This window comes from Podarcis tiliguerta (genome assembly GCF_965153285.1).
Source record: "Podarcis tiliguerta genome assembly, chromosome: 5".
Lineage (NCBI taxonomy): Eukaryota > Metazoa > Chordata > Lepidosauria > Squamata > Lacertidae > Podarcis > Podarcis tiliguerta.
Genome location: NC_139538.1, coordinates 26,541,035 through 26,560,601, shown reverse-complemented (window position 1 = coordinate 26,560,601; position 19,567 = coordinate 26,541,035). Strand labels below are relative to the sequence as shown.

General features: G+C 41.9%; 1 protein-coding gene across 2 annotated transcripts in view; it reads right to left on the bottom strand.

The window, feature by feature from the left end:
* SLC9A9 (solute carrier family 9 member A9) overlaps positions 1 to 19,567 on the bottom strand; it is a 249,304-nt gene that overhangs the window by 220,048 nt on the left and 9,689 nt on the right. For both annotated transcript variants that reach the window (XR_014511863.1, XM_083442758.1), the window contains exons 2-4: positions 15,385 to 15,587; positions 8,570 to 8,647; positions 7,244 to 7,320 (exon numbers count right to left, since the gene is read on the bottom strand). Coding sequence is in view for 1 of the 2 variants with exons in the window: in XM_083442758.1 (XP_083298884.1) it covers positions 7,244 to 7,320; positions 8,570 to 8,647; positions 15,385 to 15,587 (358 nt within the window). In the remaining variant the exon portion in view is untranslated. The remainder of the gene's footprint in view (positions 1 to 7,243; positions 7,321 to 8,569; positions 8,648 to 15,384; positions 15,588 to 19,567) is intronic.

The window sequence follows — 19,567 nt, the reverse complement described above, 5'->3', positions numbered from 1 at the left end:
CATACACAGCAACGGAGGGTTGTTTCCCAAGCTGTACCGCATGCAAAATGCTTGTGGATACAGGCCTTGCGAAATGCTTACTGCTGAAGCCCAATATCCGTGGATTTCGCAATTTTATGAGGTTGGGCCAAAATGAGATTGGAAGACAACTCCCCAACCCCACAAGTCCATGTATGCTACATGCGTGCAGCTGTCTAGCAGTTATAAAACAACTGATCTGCTTTGGAAAGTCAAATGCTGACTGCCTAGCTGTGCATACTAAGCAGTGCAAGCACGAAAGCGTGCTGAAATCATTGAGCATGGGCTGAATCTTAAATGAAGATTGAAAGCAGGAAACCTGCTGGAATGAGGTGTAAACTTGTTTCTCCCTGCTCTTATCCCACCCTCCCCAAAACAGCAGAAATATAAAAAATATGCTGAAGAATGAACAAACCTTCTGAGAATCCACACTGGAAAATTCCTTCCGAGAAAATCTCATTAAGCTGGCAGCAAGCTTTTAGAGCTATGTTAGAAGCAATGTTCCTTTATTGACTCTGACAGAGCCATAACTATGTCAGTGCCTTGTCTCTTTGATAGCAGAACATCACAGTATATTTGCGCTGCTATGGAGGCCCAAGTACCCGTATCTGTGTTTGGCTCTCTCTCTTTTGTTAATGTAAAGAAGCCCAATTGGAATGACAACTGAAATTTACAACACAACGTTACAGGGTGCAATACACCTGCTCAGCTGAGCTCTCCTCTAGCACACTCCAAGCTAAATCCTATAGCACTGCCCCTACACCTAACAGCTACCATATATACTAAAGTAAAAGCCAAGTTTTTCAGCACATTTTTTTATGCTGAAAAAGCCCCCCTCGGCTTATACTCAAGTGAGGTGGTGGCGGCAGGATGAGCGGCCTGAAAGGAGCCCTTTCTCGCCGCTGGTCCTGCTGCCGCCACCCACCTCTCGCACGGGCAAGGACAGGAGCCACGGTTGGGAGAGGTGCTGTGCTGCGATGCACCTCTCCCAATCGCGGCTCCTATGCCTGCTCTTGTGAGCAGCAGAGGTGGCGGCAAAGGGACAAGCGGCCTGAAAGGAGCCCTTTTGGACTGCTTCTTCCTCCTCTGCCTTTGCCGCTGTCAGTGGCAGCAGTGGAGGCTCGAGCAGGCTGAAATCAGCCCTTTCAGGCTGCTTGTTCTTCCTCCGCCACTGCTGCCGCCACCAGGTTTGTGGTGTGGTGAACCGGCTTATACTCGAGTCAATAAGTTTTCCCAGTTTTTTGTGCTAAAATTAGGTGCCTCGGCTTATATTTGGGTCAGCTTATACTCGAGTATATAGGGTAATTCTTTTGTAAAGTGCCATGTATATAACCTGCACTACAGAAACCAGAAACCAAGTATTATGAGGAATGGTATGTTTAGACAGGAGAACAGAAGACATGCTTGTGGTCTTCAAATATCTGAGGAGCAGTCATGCAGAAGGCAGAGTCATAGGGTGCATTCTGACATAGGGTTTCTTGCATTCATTTTCCTGGTTATAATACATTATGTGCATTACCTGTTCCACTATGGAACTGTGGCTTTTGTATCGAAATACCATCATGTCGTGAGCAGACCTCAACAGACATATTGCCACTCTTTATGTGCATGCACAATTCATGATTCATGCATGAAAACAGTTGGACTGAACATATGCCTGAATACCACCCTCTTTTCTCTGCTGGATAACCCTTCCTTGGCTGGTTCTCTCACTTGCAGTTCCCATTATTGCTGGGCCTCATGCTGCTATTAAGCCTTTTCCTAAATGGAACAGCAGCACCTGGGGTGTGGAGGGAAGCCTGGTTGCTAGAGAGTAAAGGCTACTAGACATATAAAGAGTCATCTTAGTTTTGTTTCTAAGAAGTAATCCCCCTCCAACCTTTCCTTACCGAGATATAAACCCAATAATATTATTGGTTTCTGGAGTTATATCTTCTCATTTATTTATTTTTTAAAAAATATTGTGTGATCCTTAAAATCAGTTGCTCAAATTTCTATAGCGAACATTCATCCAAAGTCAATAAGTGTTCAGAATAAGGTAAAATTCCTCAGTATTCAGCACATGCTTGCAAAATTGAATGACACCTAATTTTTAGTCAATTTGATGTTACAGTAGAACACTTCGCAAAGCACTCTGTTTCAGCTTTGTGGCATTTTTACCAATGTCAAGTAAACTGCTAGACTAGAGAATGTGAATATATTAATTCAAACCATATTTCAGTTGGAGTGCACAACTGTGTTCCTGCATTTGCTGCATGGGGGAAATTAAGCAAAACCAAAAATTTAAAAAACCTAAATCCACATCGATATTCATAATGTCTTTCTATGCCTTGTTAGTCTTGGGCAGAAATTTGGAGAAGGGAGAACTGAGTTGAGGTGGGTGGTATGGATGGATAGACAAAGATCCTATTGTGGCGTTTGCCCTCCTAGGTGTGTGACATCATACTGGGTTCATAAGGCAAGGGTTAACTAATTCTAAAATGACTAACCTATAGGAACCCAAGGGGAAGAGTTAGAGTTAGAGTTGTTAAGAAGTCAGTCTGGAGTTAGAAGAGAGAGAGAGGATAAATTTGTGGGTTGGGCTAGTCTGATGTGAGAGAGTGAGAGAATCTTTTAAGAGGAGTCAAACAGTTGAGATAATCAGTCAGAAGGTATTAGGAAGGTATAGGCCAGTAAAGAAACTAAGGTTAAGAAACTGACAAGAAAATTATCTGAGAAACCATAAACTTGTTAATGCTTATAAAATAAACTTGTTTATTTGGTTTAATTTTAACAACTGTCTGGACTCAGTGTGTACCTGAGAGTAACGGGTTGGTGGCAGCAGGGAAGCGAGCACAGTGGTGGCACAGGGATCCATAGACTGTCAAACGTCCAGGAACCCTGTGTGATCGCCACACTATTCTGAGAATTTGCTATGATAGCTGGTAATTATTTCCGCCTCTCATAACACTTGTTGGAACTTAAACTGATTTTGAATAAAGCAGTGGCCACAAGCTTTTGGGGTCCGGTGGCACATTTGGAATTTTGAGAAAATGTTGAGGGCATCAGTCACAAAATGGCTACCACCTCCAAAAGAGCAGAAAAAGCAGAGAGACAGGAACATAAAATGGTTCAAATGTGGAAAGATTTAGTTATTGTTTTTGTTTTTAACAAAGCTTAAAAAACTTTTCTCTTTCCCATACACTGTTAATTGTTGGTTGCTGTGTATTAGAAGAGAGCTGGGATGGGGGAGGAAAGAGTAACAAAAACAGCGGTAGTGCTACTCAAGACTTTGATACTAATGCTACCTCAACCTCGGGGGCAACAGGCAAAGCCTAGACTTTAAACCTAAATTTTAGGTATACAGGTGAGTCGCTCCTGAAAACAGCAACAATTTGGAGACACTTCCTACCCTGTTAGGACTGGAATGATAATACAAACAGAAAAACTTTTAAGCTAGGTTCCCCCCCCTAAATTGCCTTTGTGAAAAACATTCCAATGAGCTTCAAACTTTAAAATGCAACATGATTGGACACTGCTTTAACAATGGCAATGTGACATTTGAAAGCAATCCACTACACATCTATTCAGAAGTAAGCCTCATTGGGTTTTGATCAGGGCATCCTGATCAAATTTGCAGATGACACCAAACTGGGAGGGGTGGCTAACACCCCAGAGGACAGGATCACACTTCAAAACGACCTTGACAGATTAGAGAACTGGGCAAAAACTAACAAGATGAATTTTAACAGGGAGAAATGTAAAGTATTGCACTTGGGCAAAAAAAATTGAGAGGCACAAATACAAGATGGGTGACACCTGGCTTGAGAGCAGTACATGTGAAAAGGATCTAGGAGTCTTGGTTGACCACAAACTTGACATGAGCCAACAGTGTGACGCGGCAGCTAAAAAAGCCAATGCAATTCTGGGCTGCATCAATAGGAGTATAGCATCTAGATCAAGGGAAGTAATAGTGCCACTGTATTCTGCTCTGGTCAGACCTCACCTGGAGTACTGTGTCCAGTTCCGGGCACCACAGTTCAAGAAAGACACTGACAAACTGAAACGTGTCCAGAGGAGGGCAACCAAAATGGTCAAAGGCCTGGAAACGATGCCTTATGAGGAACGGCTAAGGGAGCTGGGCATGTTTAGCCTGGAGAAGAGGAGGTTAAGGGGTGATATGATAGCCATGTTCAAATATATAAAAGGATGTCACATAGAGGAGGGAGAAAGGTTGTTTTCTGCTGCTCCAGAGAAGCGGACACGGAGCAATGGATCCAAACTACAAGAAAGAAGATTCCACCTAAACATTAGGAAGAACTTCCTGACAGTAAGAGCTGTTCGACGGTGGAATTTGCTGCCAAGGAGTGTGGTGGAGTCTCCTTCTTTGGAGGTCTTTAAGCAGAGGCTTGACAACCATATGTCAGGAGTGCTCTGATGGTGTTTCCTGCTTGGCAGGGGGTTGGACTCGATGGCCCTTGTGGTCTCTTCCAACTCTATGATTCTATGATTCTATGGGTTCAACAGGACTTTGAACCAAAGTCAAAAAGCCAAACTAGGCATTGCTTTAACTATGCAGTGAGGAATAGGTTTTTGTTTCTTTAATGGGAACTCTCAGCTTGCATTGGAACTGGGGTGAATGACTGTCCATTTCAGTTTTTAATTTTTCAAATCTTAAATTCATCTCCCCACATCAAATTGTTATTATTTCTAATTCCCATAAAAAGCCACCAGCGTTTAGATGCATCCCCCCCCAATATACACCTTTTTGCAAAGCTACTTTCCCTAATACAATAAAGCTTTGTGTATTAGCTTCACTAATATATGTATATTTATGCAGACTTTACTTTGCTCTGTGCATTTTTCTACATGTTACTTGGCTGAAGAACTGCATTGCAAAATTCAGAGAAGTGCAAATTTCAAGGGCTGTGTTTCAGTTCATATATGTTACTTTTCCATCCCTAAGCAGGACCACAGCAGTCTGGGAGGCGAGGTTTAAGCTTTCCCTACCTAGCTGTGATCCCTATGAAGATAACCTCTCACTTCATAATATACCTTGGGAGGGGGGGAGCTCCCAGTGATACCGATAGGAAATTTCCACTCTAAGCCTAATTGTGGTGATGATAATGCCCATTTCAAATCACCCATGCCTCTAATTAAAGGAAGGAAGGAAAACCCCTGGCTTCCCAACAATGCATTTAGTGTAATAATAAAGTGCAGTTTGACCCTTATTTCCCATTAAATGTGGACAGAATTGCAACTTTAGATGTGAAAGTTCAGCCATACCATACAATGATATGAAAAGGGTACATATATTTTGATTCTGCAAATACACCTTTGCTTAAGGAATGATATAACAGGGAGAGATGACTGAAGCTTAAAATTTAATTGGTTGTGTAATTTCAAAGTGCTCTTTGGAAGTTTAGAACTCTGATTCCTTGTAAATTTGGGAACTCTTATAAAATCTAAAGTGCTGCCATAAATTCTGCGCCATAGGGAGAGGCTTCAGTGCCCCATTAAAGAGTTTTATGGTTCAAGAGCTCTCATAACCTACTGTGGCCTTCCTCAAAGTGCAATATGAAAAAAGGACAATGACCACAAACAGTTCCAAGGAGATAGTACTGAGTTCATAACTCTAATATGAAGTTTTCCAGGATGTTGCTCCAGTCTCATCATATTTGAAATGCTGTCAAATCATGTGGGGTCAGGGTTTCAAAATGTACTGGAGGACAAATTCTGAAGCTTGTTTTTGAACCTTGATTCATTGTCCAGTACCAGAGTTGAGGAAGGCCTTCCTGGAGGCTCAAGTGGTAAATTATCAAGCTGATGATAAACTATGATTAGTGATGTTGTTGAAACCTTCACCTCTTCAGAAATACAAACCTTGGGATTCACAACTGACACTAGCTACCAATTAGCTACCAGGCTAAGTTCAAGGTGCTGGTTTGGGTGTATAAAGCCTCACATAGCTTCGGGCCAAGATACCCAAAAAATCGCCTCAGCCCTCAGCCCTCAGGCCTTGTATATCCAACTGATCACCCCTCTCTCTCCTCTCTCTGGTTTACAGAAGATACCAACTTGTTAGGAGGTTCATTCCATGCTATGTGTGAATCAGGCCTTAATGTTTCAGCACCTAACCTTTGGATATGGATTATTGGACTAGAAAGTAAAATCTAGACTTTTCTTATGTTCTCAGAACATATATATTTGAGAGAGCCACAGTTTATGCAGTGTTCTAACTGCAATACCCATGAAGCAGTGTGCTTGTGAGTGAAATGTGCATGTTTAAAAGGGAAACTGAAAAAATGATCATAGGGAACACTGAACTTTGAAATGAAGACTATTTTCATGTATTTTTCCACTACAATTCCCGCCCTCCCTTCCCAACAGGTGGGCGCGATTTGCGACACTGAGCGGGTTTGCCTGGTCCAGTGCCTCCCACCTGGGTTAGGCTGGCTATTGTCCAGCCTCTGGCCTGGGAGGACAATGGAAGGCCAGCAGGGGGGCAGGGCCAGGGCCAGGAGAAAGTGGCCAACCCCTTCGGCCAAACCTCACTTTGTTTTCTTCTCTTCCATGTTCAGGATGTGTTCCAGTAAGCAGCCAGGTTGAGGTAAGTCTCTTGTGTTTGCGGGGTTACAGGCTGCTTGTCAGCCTTTTTATTGTTTTTCAGCGGCGTCGGTACTAGGGGGGTGTAAGTCCCCTCTCCTGCCACTGCTTGCCATGGGGCACCTTGCTGGGAGAGAGGGCAGCGGGCGCCCCGGTTGTAGGCCGCATGGCTGCCTTTTGCTTTGGCGGCAGTGCTGGGGAGGGCACGCAAGGCCCCTCCCCGGCCACCACTCGCTGTGTGGTGCCTCGCCGGGCCCAAGAAGGTGGTGGGTGCCCCAGTTGTAGGCCGCATGGCAGCCTTTTAAGTATGGCGCAAGGCCCCTCTGCTGCAGCCGCTCACTGCAGGAGTCTTTGCTGGGCCTGAGAGGGCAGTGTGCGCCCCGGCGGTAGGCCACATGGCAGCCTTCTTTGTCTAGCAGAGGAACACTGAACTTTGAAATGAAAACTACAGATGTTCATATAGTTTTCCACTACAATTAGTTTTGCACTTAGGACCAAGAATTGATGCCACAGTACAGAATTCCTCAGTATTCAGCACATATTTGCATAGGAATACGACATCAGCAACACACGTGTCTTGTAAGAAAGCAAACATCAATTCTAAGACTTATTTTTTAAAGGAGAAATATAGTTCACTTACCCTATAACAATGCAAGAGATGGCAGTCCCCACAAAGGCATATGCTAGGATGGATCCTAAGTTGCGGAAAAAATGTCTCTGTGTGTGAAAAAAAAGGATTAAAAAGTAAAATTCTTGTTGTTTAACTAAGAAATATATACTGCTTGTCCAACAGATCCAGAAATCTAACACCAAAAATTCTATTCTCAAGCTTCCTTTTATATTTTAGCTCTAAATCATTTGTACATATTAATAGCATGAATTCTTACATTTGTAAAGCCTCAGGCAAGAGAGATCAGAATCCTTTTCTTCTACAATTACACTAAGTCCTGGACAGTGAACTAGTTCCACAACATTTTAAAAGTGTGTTGGCATTTGAGTTGCATTACAATTTATCATGTTCCAGTAAATATCTTAAATTTCATGCCTTTGTTGTACAGTACAGCCATACCTTCGAAGTCGAATGGAATCCATTCCAGAAGTATGTTCAACTTCCAAAACGTTTGACTTCCAAGGTGCAACTTTTGATTGGCTATAGGAGCGTCCTGCAGCCAAGCGGAAGCTGCGGAAGCTGTGCCAGACATTCGGCTTCCGAAAATCATTTGAAGACCAAAACAATCACTCCCGGTTTTCGATCGTTCGGGAGCCAAAACATTCAAGCTTACAAGTGTTCGGCTTCCGAGGTTCCACTGCAATGTGTTATTTGCAATTTAAGCCTGTCTGTAAACTAGTAAGAGAGTCCTGACTATGTCCTAAAGCCTACCATCTAGGCATGCTGGGATACAAAGCCTGAGTGGTCTTATTGGGAAAGACAATGCCCTGAAAAGTAACTAGAGTTGCCACGTTGTGGTTTTAAAAATATCTAGTCAGTTGGCTTAGCCAGAATTGGGTCAGAAGGCAGTCAGGGCCTAATGAATATTTGATGGTTCAAGGGTGGAGCTGGGCTGCTTTCCTACGTCACAGGTCTGGAAATGGAGCTTTAAGGGGCTAAAAGAAGGTTCACAAAAAAAGATGACATCCCAAACTAAAGATGCCTACTTTATTTTACACAAGGAAATAAATTAATAATAATAATAATAATAATAAAATTGTGAACAGGCAGTCAAAATACAGGGATTATACATTATTAAATTTAATTGGAACAAATTATAGGAATCAAAACATAGGAATCAAAATGAAGGCTTGAAATTGGGGACATTTTCCTCACTCCTTTCTTTGATTTCTCTGTGCTATAGTGTCAATCTGAAGCACTTTCTAATTTTCACAAATCTTATGGGTTGGTCATTTAGATCAACAACAGCATCAGACGTCCTACTGAAGTTCAAATAAATAAATAAATACCACTTACTTTCTTTAAACTGTAGCCTGCGTGGAATATAATAGGAGGTAATAAAACATTGAAGAAGATTGAAGGATCAAAGGTCATCTGCCAGAAAGTACAAAAGGACAAAACATCTCTTACGGATTATGTCTTTTAAGAAAAGCAAATAATATCGCACCACTTTAAAGACCAACTCATTTGTTGTTGCATAACGTTGTGTGGAGAGGATACAGAAGGGCACTACTGGCCGATTATAAAAGACATCCCATTGGGAGATAAGCAGGTGAATGAACCTTTGTTTTATGCGGTCAAATTACACTCATCAAAAATCAGGACAAACATTCAAATAATAAATATCGGCCTCCAACTAAAACATACTCAAGAGTTGATCCATTGATGCCAGTGGACTTGAGTTAGTCATAAATATTATGACTAACATAAATATTATGACTAATAAAAATGAGTTAGTCATAAACATATTGATTTCAACGATGAGCTGAATATAACCCAAGGCATATAATGAAGAAATAACTGGGTAAAACCCAGAAGGATAAAATAGCAGCAATGGGAATGCTATGACCAATCATGCTTTGAATCAACTACCAGATGAATGTCAAGTGGTAGCGGTAATAATAATAATAATAATTTATTATTTATACCCCGCCCATCTGGCTGGGTTTCCCCAGCCACTCTGGGCGGCTTCCAACAAAATATTAAAATACAAAAGTCTATTAAACATTAAAAGCTTTCCTAAACAGGGCTGCCTTCAGATGTCTTCTAAAAGTCTGGTAGTTGTTTTTCTCTTTGACATCTGGTGGGAGGGCGTTCCACAGGACGGGTGCCACTACTGAGAAGGCCCTCTGCCTGGTTCCCTGTAACTTGGCTTCTCGCAGTGAGGGAACCGCCAGAAGGCCCTTGGCACTGGACCTCAGTAGCAGTAGGGAGAGGAAACCTGCCTTCTTCCCAAACCCGACCTTGAGATATATCCTGTTACAAACATCTATCTTCAGATTCTATTCGATGGCAAATCCTGCTGCCCCACTCATGTGCAGTGCACTTTAGCGTTACAGAATCTGTTTGCATGCAACCTTTAAATGTGAGCTTGTGGGAGTTGGCATGCAATGGCCAACAGCTTGCTGCCATGTGTTGCCTGTGTCAGCACCTGAGAATGCTGTTTGTCAATAGTGGGCCTGCTGTGGGCCCCTCAGAATAGCAGCAGAAAAAAAGGGACAAATTAACAACAACAACAACAACATAATTCTGCATAGATTTGAAACCCTCTCCAGTTCATTTTGGCTAGAGATCTGCAAATTTTAAAGTTTATTCAAGAGCACAAAGTAGTCTTCCTTGAGCATGAGTGGTGGGCTATTATTTTCAAGCCATTTTATTTGAAGAATGAACCGGGTAAATTATCTTAAAAATGAGTATTTCTTTCTTTTAATTAAAAAAGTAAAAAAAAGAGAGAATGCATTACAAGTAGAACCCCCCCCCAAACCTCATCATCTTGATATGTTTTTTTACATATGCTTAATATGCTATTTTGTTTTATTTTAAAAATTTAACATTTTAAAGCCGTATAAAGAATGTGTTTGTGTGCACATGCGTGCGTGCGTGTAATAATTAATTTCCTTAGAGGGATGTATATTTATAATTTTACTAATCAGCTAGGGAATTTCTATGAACAGATCAGGTTCAATATAGCCACCTGAAAATAAAGTGTAAAGCTGGATATGAACCTGAAATTGTGTAATCCAGTGGTTTATTATTGATTCTGTTCTGTTTCTTAAACCTGAATTCAGGGATTGTCTTGTTTGTTATTATGCTTATGTAAGCCTCTGTGGGAGTCCTTTTGGCTGATGAGTTGTGTACAAATGCTTTAAATGAATAAATAAAATATTCCCAACAGGACCGAGAGCACAGGAAGTAGCACCATGGCAATGGAACAAATATCCTGGTGACAGTCTCACTGCCCCTGAGGAACTTCAGCTTATTAGTCTTCTGCCGGGTAACAATGAAGCAATAACTCTTGCAGTTTGTTATCATGCCTTGACATCTAGAAAGCCTTCTCAGACACTGTCCTCCACCCCACGACGTCATCTCTATAATCATATAGCTGTGCATTCCCTCTTCCAGTGCCATGATAGCAGGGCTGAGCATGTGTTTTAACTTCTGTAGGCCACTACATGCAGTTTTTTTAAACAGAAAAGCGGGATGGAAATAGTTCTCTTCCTTCACATGTGCCCCACACCCTCCCCCAAATCTGTTTCAGAGGGCTGGAGAACTCCTGTAACACATTTTTAGGTGATGTATGGGGGAAAGTTCATGCTGGATACAATGCTTGGTTTACCGTGTTCCACAGAGAGGAGGTGGATGGGAGATGGTATGTTGAGATCCTGGCACAAGATAATAGGAACACAACCAGGTGAATTCTTGTGATGGGGAAACCCAGTTATCATAATTAGACAGCCACTTGACAGCAGATAACCAAGCTATTGCATGGCTATCGGGATTACCCAGATTGTTCTCGTTACCTAATCTTTGTTTCACATATACAAAATCTCCTATATGCTGGAAAGAAAGCAGGCAATGTTACTCTGGGGCTTTAGAAAAGTTCACTCCTCTGTTCCTGCAGTGGTTCCCATAGACTTTATTAGGCAAAATTACCCATCCCAGACACCCACAAAGCATCATCGTGCCTCCATTTGGGTGTCACAAAAATCTAGAGTTTGGGGGCTAAGTTACTGTATGTTTGGCTCTAATTGATGCACACTGTGAGACAAATTGTAAATGCAATGTCAGAATGAGCAGAGGCAGAACTCACTGAACTCTGCAATATTTTGCCAGCAGTGTTCATTCTTATGCACAGCTTTAGTAGGCACTATAAAGTAGAAACCTGCTAAAAACGGTAACCTGCTGGATAGCAAATGCTATTTTTGTAAGACATTGAATTTCCCTGTATCTTCAGCACAATATACTGGATTAATATCTTTAAAAGTGAGAGCATGTCATTAGCAAAATGGTCTGCAGCTCCTTTGTGCCGATAAAGTGCCTTTCCTTTATGGGGTTACGATCCTGGATGAATTATTTAGCTCTGTAACAATACAGCCTGACTGCAAAATGACTTCCTCTCTCCCTCCCTCTCTCTTTGTCCAACTGATAGCCCAACTTGATAAACAGGAAATGAGAGCTCAGCATTTTATTTTATTTTTACCATTCTGCTTACTCTGAATTATTAAACTAATGCGAACTGGCTAGCCAATAACAGCAAGTGCTAAATTTCGCTGCGCTGACAACTTTATGGGGAGAAAGTTGGAACAATAATTTTTATCCCTTAGTCTTCTATACTGACAGTCACAAATGCCACATTAACTAATAGGTTTTATGCACCTTTCTCCTCTACATCTTGGGGAGGTGGATTAATTGCATAGTTGTTATTCAAAATGATTCAGTCACATTGCATATTCAGATCCATAAACACTGCATAGTGAAGACTAATTTCAGAAAAGACAAATGTGGGAAATTTTGAACTGCACAAGCCAACCACAGCAATTATATGATTTTTGCAATTTGTCTCTCCTGCCACTAACTTGTTAAGGATGATAAAGGGAAGTTAGAACATTAAAAAAAGCCTGTTGGATCGAACCAAAACCATCTCTCTTTCCAGTATCCAGATTCCACAGTGGCTAAATTGACATGTCTGAGAAGCCACAAAGCAGGACATGAACGAAATACCAGTCTTTGGCTTACATTCTCCAGCAACTGATATGCCTCCGATACTGGAGGTAATTTAAAGACGTTGATTAGTAGCTATTGATAACCTTGTCCTTCATGGACCATAAACAGCTTTTAAACCTAGGTTGGGGGCCATCACCAAATATTATGGAAGCAAATTTCATAGTATAACACTTCTTCTTCAGCAATCACTCGTAGCCAAGTAAGATTGTCTTCCATGAAGATTGTCTTAACAGTGAGTCTCTGAGTGACTGTGGAGGCCAATTCTGGATCCACATGTCCTTCCACTGTGGGAACATATGTTTCCGGGTGGGAGTTGATCATGGTGAGGGTTTGCCAAATGAGCCTTTCTCTTAGCACGTTTCTCCCTTTTGTCCTGAGTTCCAGCGTCTTCAAAGTCCATGGCACCTTTGGTAAAGGCTGTTCTCCAACTGGAGCACTTGCAGATCAGTCTTTCCCAATTATTGGTGTTTATACACCAAAGGATGTTCACAAATTTATCTGGGCAGCCAATTTTCAGAAGGACAGTCCACAGAGCATTATGATTTACAATGTTGAAGGACTTAGTCAGGTCAATAAACACCATATACAGGGGATGGTTTTGCTATCTGCATTTTTCATGAAGCTGCCAAATGGTGAAAATCATGTCCACTGTCCCCCTAGAAGGTCAAAAACCATTTTGGGATTGAGGAAGGGTAGCCTCGAATATTGTTAGGGGACAGTTTGCTAAGATCCTTGCAAGAATTTTGCCGGCCGCAGCTCATAAAGAGATGCCTCAATAGTTTCTGCAATCCATTCTATCACCTTTTTAAAAGACACTGATCATTTTGGCATCCCTAAAGTCTGCTGGGATCTCTTCTCTCTCTCAGATTTTTTCAATGAGCTTGTGAAGTTGTCATGTAAGTTCAATTCCGCCCACTTTGAAGACTGTGGCATGTATACCATCAGGTCCGCTGGCTTTGTTGTTTTTAGTTTGGTTAATAGCTGTACACGACTCTCCCAGATTTGGAGATACTGCAAGCTCATCTCTAATTGTTTTTTGCAGAATTCATGAGAGGACCTCAGTGGCTACAGGGAAGTTGTGGTTAAGCAGATGCTGGTAGTGTTCTTTCCAGCACAGTGCAATAGCTTCTTTATCTTTCAGAAGTGTGGTACCTTACCTTACTGCCTTGGGTGACCCTGCTGGGAGTACGAGACTCCCAATGGCTTTGCTCACAAGGATCATAGGAATGTGCAAACCCACCCACCATGACAAGGTGATGATCCAGCAAGTAAGACAGTATAACTATGCACTGTGTAAATAAGTACTTCCTTTGTCAGTCCTGAATCTTCCACCACTCACTTTCATTGGAAGACCCCCAAGTTCTAATATTACAGAGAGGGAGAAAATTTATTAAGGCATAATAGTAAGTGGACTAGAATCAAGCGATCTCATAGTTGACAATTTTCCCAACCATGTGCTTTTATACTCAAGAAAACACATCGTGCATCTAATGACATAGACTCTAGTGTTGGATTCCAAGCCTTTATCAGCAGAAACTGGCAAATCTCCCAGGCACCCGGCTTGGTCTCCTGTTGACCTCCCGGTCTGCTCTCCCGGCAGGACCCAGGCAGAGGTCGCGATAGGCGATCCTTCTCAGCGTGAGAAGAACACACCACTCTTTCCTGCCCCCCCGGCAGGGGAAAGAGATAAGACAGAAACGTATTTACATGGCTTTATTCCTGTCTTTGCAGTGTTACAGAAAACATGTCTGCTCTCATCAAACTCCAGCAGACGACTGACCAAGCACTTCCTGTGCAGCTCATATTACACTCTGAGCTAATTCCGGTGCTGTCTGTTTCCCACAGACACTCCCAACATCACATGACTTTTCCAAGCAATCAGCTTGCAGTATCATTGCTTCAATATCGTAACATCTAGTCCATGAAAATGTACAACGTAATATATATGATAGTCTTTAAGGTGCCACATGACTCAGTGTAGTCAAAGGAAATAATTGTCATACACAGTGTTTAGTACTGTAGAGGGTTAGAATGTTTCACATATGTTGATCTGTTCTGGATGTAACACTGCCCCTCAATGAGGCCAAACTTAGATTCACAAAATGTTTAGGGGTATGCGTCCCCCTGTATCCCCCCCATAAAAAAAGCACTGGATGTAACACAAAACCACAGTGCAGTAGCTTGTTCCCCTCTCTTCTGGTCCATCCACAAAGAGAACAGGAATTTCCACTTATTTCAAAATCTACCTATAGTTTTGTTATTTCATCCAAACTGTGAGTAGATCTAACTAATTTATCCTTGGCTTGGGAACTTGTGGACTTCCAGATGTTGGTGAACTACAATTCCCATCATCCCTGAAGGTTCATTGACCTGACTGGGACTGATGGGAAGTCCATCATCTGGAGAGCCACAAGTTGGCCACTCATAGTTTATCCAAGCAACCCAGGTTGGCCTTTTTTGCAGGGAGGTTACATTCTGGATTTCTCTTTAAGTAAACTTTCAGTGGCAACTGTAATGTAAATGTCTTGCTTGATTGGGAACAAGTTGCAGGCATTTGATAAATCTTACATGTGAACTACAATAGATTCAGGATAGATCAAAAGTATGATGATATTCCTGCATGGAAAATTTATCCATGTACAAAAGCAACCTGTGAGTCATAGATGTATGCAAACACATGGTTAATTTTTTTATGTGCATGGAATAGAAAGCTGTGATGGGTACGCTACATACACACACAGCAAAAAGACATATGTTCAGTCATTCATGCAATGCCTATCTTCATTGAAATTCCATCTTTTTTAATTTTTGCAATAGAATATATTTCTGTGTAGAATTTTGTCATGTTTGAAAGCCTTCAAACTGTGAAAGCAACAAGGCTGAGATAGATCCTTTTGAGAAGAAAGAAGCTCATTATTTTTGAGTAGAAAGATTGTTTTATTTGTTATTCACCTATTTTCTGATTGTACTTGAACGGGAAATTAAGATTAGAAACAAGTTCTTTACGCCACATTTAAGTCACTGTGGATTCTTTCCTCATCAACTCAAGGATCAATCAGAAATGATAATGTAACCCTCATTTACTAAATAGAAGACAATCACATTACCTTCTGTAGCATCATGTTGCCTTGGTGTGCATTGACATTATGCTGGCTGATTTCTCTTTTGTACTGATATTCATACACTTGATTTGTTACATTGACAAGCAGAGTGGGCAAGCCTGCCTTGAGCTTCTCGCAATCATAGACGGTTCCACTTTCAAAATCAGATGGTGCTGTAGCATACCGTAAAATTAATCCCATGGTGAGACCTAACGATAAAGAGAAGAAGAAAGATGGAGAACCGTCAGCTTAAGTACCTAAATCTGAGTTACTTGTTCAGTGGGGAAAAGTAAACAAGCACTTTTATTGTGGGCAAATGCTCTGATTAGAAACATCATATTTAATTTAGATAAGGAGCAGACAGCTTGAAGCCCTAGGGTGTGCCCTCTACCAAAATCCAAAAACCCCTTACAAGTGATCAGATTGGAACTCTGGCAAGAGTGATCTCTCCCTTCCCCTTCATCCCATTGTGTGTGTGGAGAGAGAGAGAGGGAGGGAGAGAAAGACAGAGAGGAAGAGAGGAGTGGCCCTGCCCACTTTTGGTTCTGATGCCTCCCGCTATTGACAGATGAGGAGGATTGTGTCCACTACAGGTGAACTTTTCCAGCAACAGAAGAAGCAATAGAGGGCACACTTTCCTGTTCACATTCTTCAGATAGGGATGGGGGTGTGTATGATTCGAGTCAGTTCACATTTGAAGGCAATTTGAAGTGTAATTTGCATGTTTCCAAACAACACCAAACACTTCTCCAAATTTTCCAGTGCATTTCTCCAGCCACGTAATGTGCACAAAAAGGCATATGCTAGAGGAAGTGTGCAAAGGAATGCATAATAGGGAAATGCATTCTATTAGAGAAAAGTGATTTGCAAAATTACGGTATGTAGAGAAATTTTCTGGTGAATATTCATGGGGACTTTAAACAAAACTGACGTGGAAATGTGGAGAACTGAGTTTAAGGTAGGAAAAATGAGAAACTCAGAGAAACCAGATTTGATATACTTGTACTCACCCATCGCTATCTGAAACACTACCTTTACTCTTATATAGGTATGGCGTTGTAAGGTTTGAGACAAGCAAGGCCAGACCAGAGCCAATAGCTCTAAGAGAAAGGTAGCTTTTATTAGGATAGACTCTTGGTTCATCTAGACCAGGATAGCTTGGTCTGATCAGCAGCAGCTTACCAGAATTTGTAACAGGGCACTTTCATTTCTCCTCTCCCTCTGAATCTCTGCTCTCCAAGAGATCTTTGGAGGGATATAATACACATATTAAAGACTGAACAGAAGCACTCCTCATTGGGGCTTTGGAATTACTGCTGCATCTGAATGAAGGCTGCAATTTTCCTGGGTTGTACTTTATTTCTGCATTTACAAGCCCGTCAGTTGTCAAGTGAAAAAGAACCATGCATACACAAATGCTTCTAAAGTGCTCATAGTACTGTGTGGATATGCAGTCTTACATAAAAATGAAACCAAACATTTACAGGAAATCATATGCAAGCCTTACTGCTACCACACTGCTGCCTTTTCTTTGGGGGTTAAGGCAGTTCCCTCATCACAGCTGCAACACTTTTTGGCTACTCTCTCCTCTGTTCTCTGTGGCCACATCTCCCCAATCCCATGTCAGGAAGAGATTGTAGCATAACCAGAATTTCTGGCAAGAATTGCGAATCAATGTAGTTGGGACCTGAAACTCTAATAATGATGATTTAATAAAAGAATGGAATGGGAAAAGATTGGCAAAGACACAGAGAACATATGCCTGCTTAGCCATTTCATGATGTAGCGAGCATCCTCTATGTGAGGTGTGATGGATTTGGGGTTCTGTGCTGTGACACAAGACACCACCCCTCTCTGCTCTACTAGCAGATTTCAGTAGGGCCCAACATGATGGATGGATCAGTTTGTTTCCAATCCATGTGCCTTTCATGTGTTCATTCATATCTATTTCATCCTGCTTTTGTATTGATCTATGGAATTTTGAAAAAGAAATCCATATGAAAATTTATATTGTATCTGATTCCTTATCTTATCACAAAATATTGCTTAAATTCGTATTTTATCTCTGTGTACGTATTTCCAAGTGTAGTATACCTTAACACAGGGGTCGGCAAGGTTTACCTCACCTGGGCCGGTTCACTCCTATGGAGATTGCGTCTGCACAGACGTGATTTCCGGTGCCGCAAAAGCAAGTCCTTGCTCCACCCTGTGCTGGTTTAGAGTAGCGTGTGGGGACTCGCCAAGAAAGTGGCTGGGTTCGGGGGCAGCTCAGGGGCTGTTTAAATGACCCCCGTGGGCCGCTTGTGGCCCATGAGTTGCAGGTTGCTGACCCCTGCCTTAATGTTTTGATTTTGCCTTCTTCAGTTATAGCTGAAAGCTATGGTTGGTTAGAGGGGACGTGGGTGGTGCTGTGGGTTAAACCACAGAGCCTAGGACTTGCCGATCAGAAGGTTGGTGTTTCAAATCCCCACAACGGGGTGAGCTCGCGTTGCTTGGCCCCTGCTCCTGCCAACCTAGCAGTTCGAAAGCACGTCAAAATGCAAGTAGATAAATAGGTTGTGCTGGCCACATGACCCGAAAGCTGTACGCTGGCTCCCTCAGCCAATAAAGCGAGATGAGTGCTGCAACCCCACAGTCGGCCACGACTGGACCTAATGGTCAGGGGTCCCTTTACCTTTACCTATGGTTGGCTAGAACTTGCTTCTGCTTTCTGGAGGCTTACATTGCCATCAGATCCAGTTATAATCCTGTTTGAACTTCCTGCTTCATGATATACCTCATAAAGGGGGTTTGTACATACATTCAAAGACACTTAATTCAGTGAAAGACAAAGCTACCTTCTGTGTAAAAAGAATTGAAAATGACACGGCTTTTGGGGGGCTCCCTCCTGACTTTTGAACTCTTTGCAGAAACATTATTGGGAGCTTTTCACGTTTCTCTTCCTTCCTCCACCACAGAAAACACAGGAAACTTGCATCTGGACAGTTCACATCGCAAGAGTCATTATTCGGTCTGTTAAAAACGTTTCAAATGAATCAGCAACAAAGTGTTTGTTAACACTCCCACCCTCTTCTTAGGTTTTGCAATAGACCAAGTCTACTGAAAATCTCTGCGCGATGTGAACTCATGAAAAACGACGAGAATCAGTTATTCAGTTGTTAAAGAAGCTGTGTTCTTAGCATCATGAAAGTAAAATAAAAAGCTGGGGAACAGGAGCCCTTAAAATGCGATGTTGAAGTAAATTAGCCTTTAAAAACCTACTTACATAAATGTCTGATAAAGGCTTGGTTGTCTCAATCATTGCAGAAGATTGGGGAAATCACTCTAACAGAGCCAGTTTAACTGGCAGCTTAAAAGTAGCATAATTACTTTTGTGTTCCAGCAGGGAATCATATCATAAATGGCCTCTGCTGTGGAGCAGATAATATTCACTAACAGTAGGCTTCACATTTTAGTGAGATTTGCAAATTATATAAAAGAAGGTGGCCTGCACATCCCTTAAGGGAATTTATTAGCGCCTGTACAAGTTCTCACTCTTGTGCTACATTTACTTCCATCTACCATGTCTGGAACAGCAGTTTTTGGGTGGGCACTTATATGCACCCCTGTTAATTTAGAAATGAATACCATAATTTTAATAGAAATACAATCCATCTCACCATTGTGAAGACTGTGTCCAGGTGAGCTGTGGACACCAGGCACCACCAACATGGCGTTTTCCCAAACAAGACCATGGAGGATTAGAGTTGTAGGGCACTATGTTGGCTACTTCTGCAAGATACTGCCATATTATGCAATCACAACCCTAGTAGCTCCTTCCTGGGAGCACACAGTGCTCTGTAGTTGTAGTGAGAGTGGGACACACCTATTCCAATTGGATCTTAAATGCCTTTGATCATTTCCTAGCACTGAAAGTGGTCTGCAGCAGAGACAATAGAGGAGAGATGAGTAAGCCCAGCAGATGTTCTTAATCAATATTGTCAGGTCACTAATGGAGCTCTTGACCTTTTGCAGCACTCCGAGGAACAAACAGCGATACAATTAATGTCTGAGGATTCAAAAATTAACAAAAGCCTCCAATGAGAGTCTATTAGAGCCCATTGCAGCAGCACTGTTCCCCACTCTGCATATTATAGGAACAATTAAAGCAAGTTCAAAGAACATCACAGCTTGACACCTCCTCCCCCAC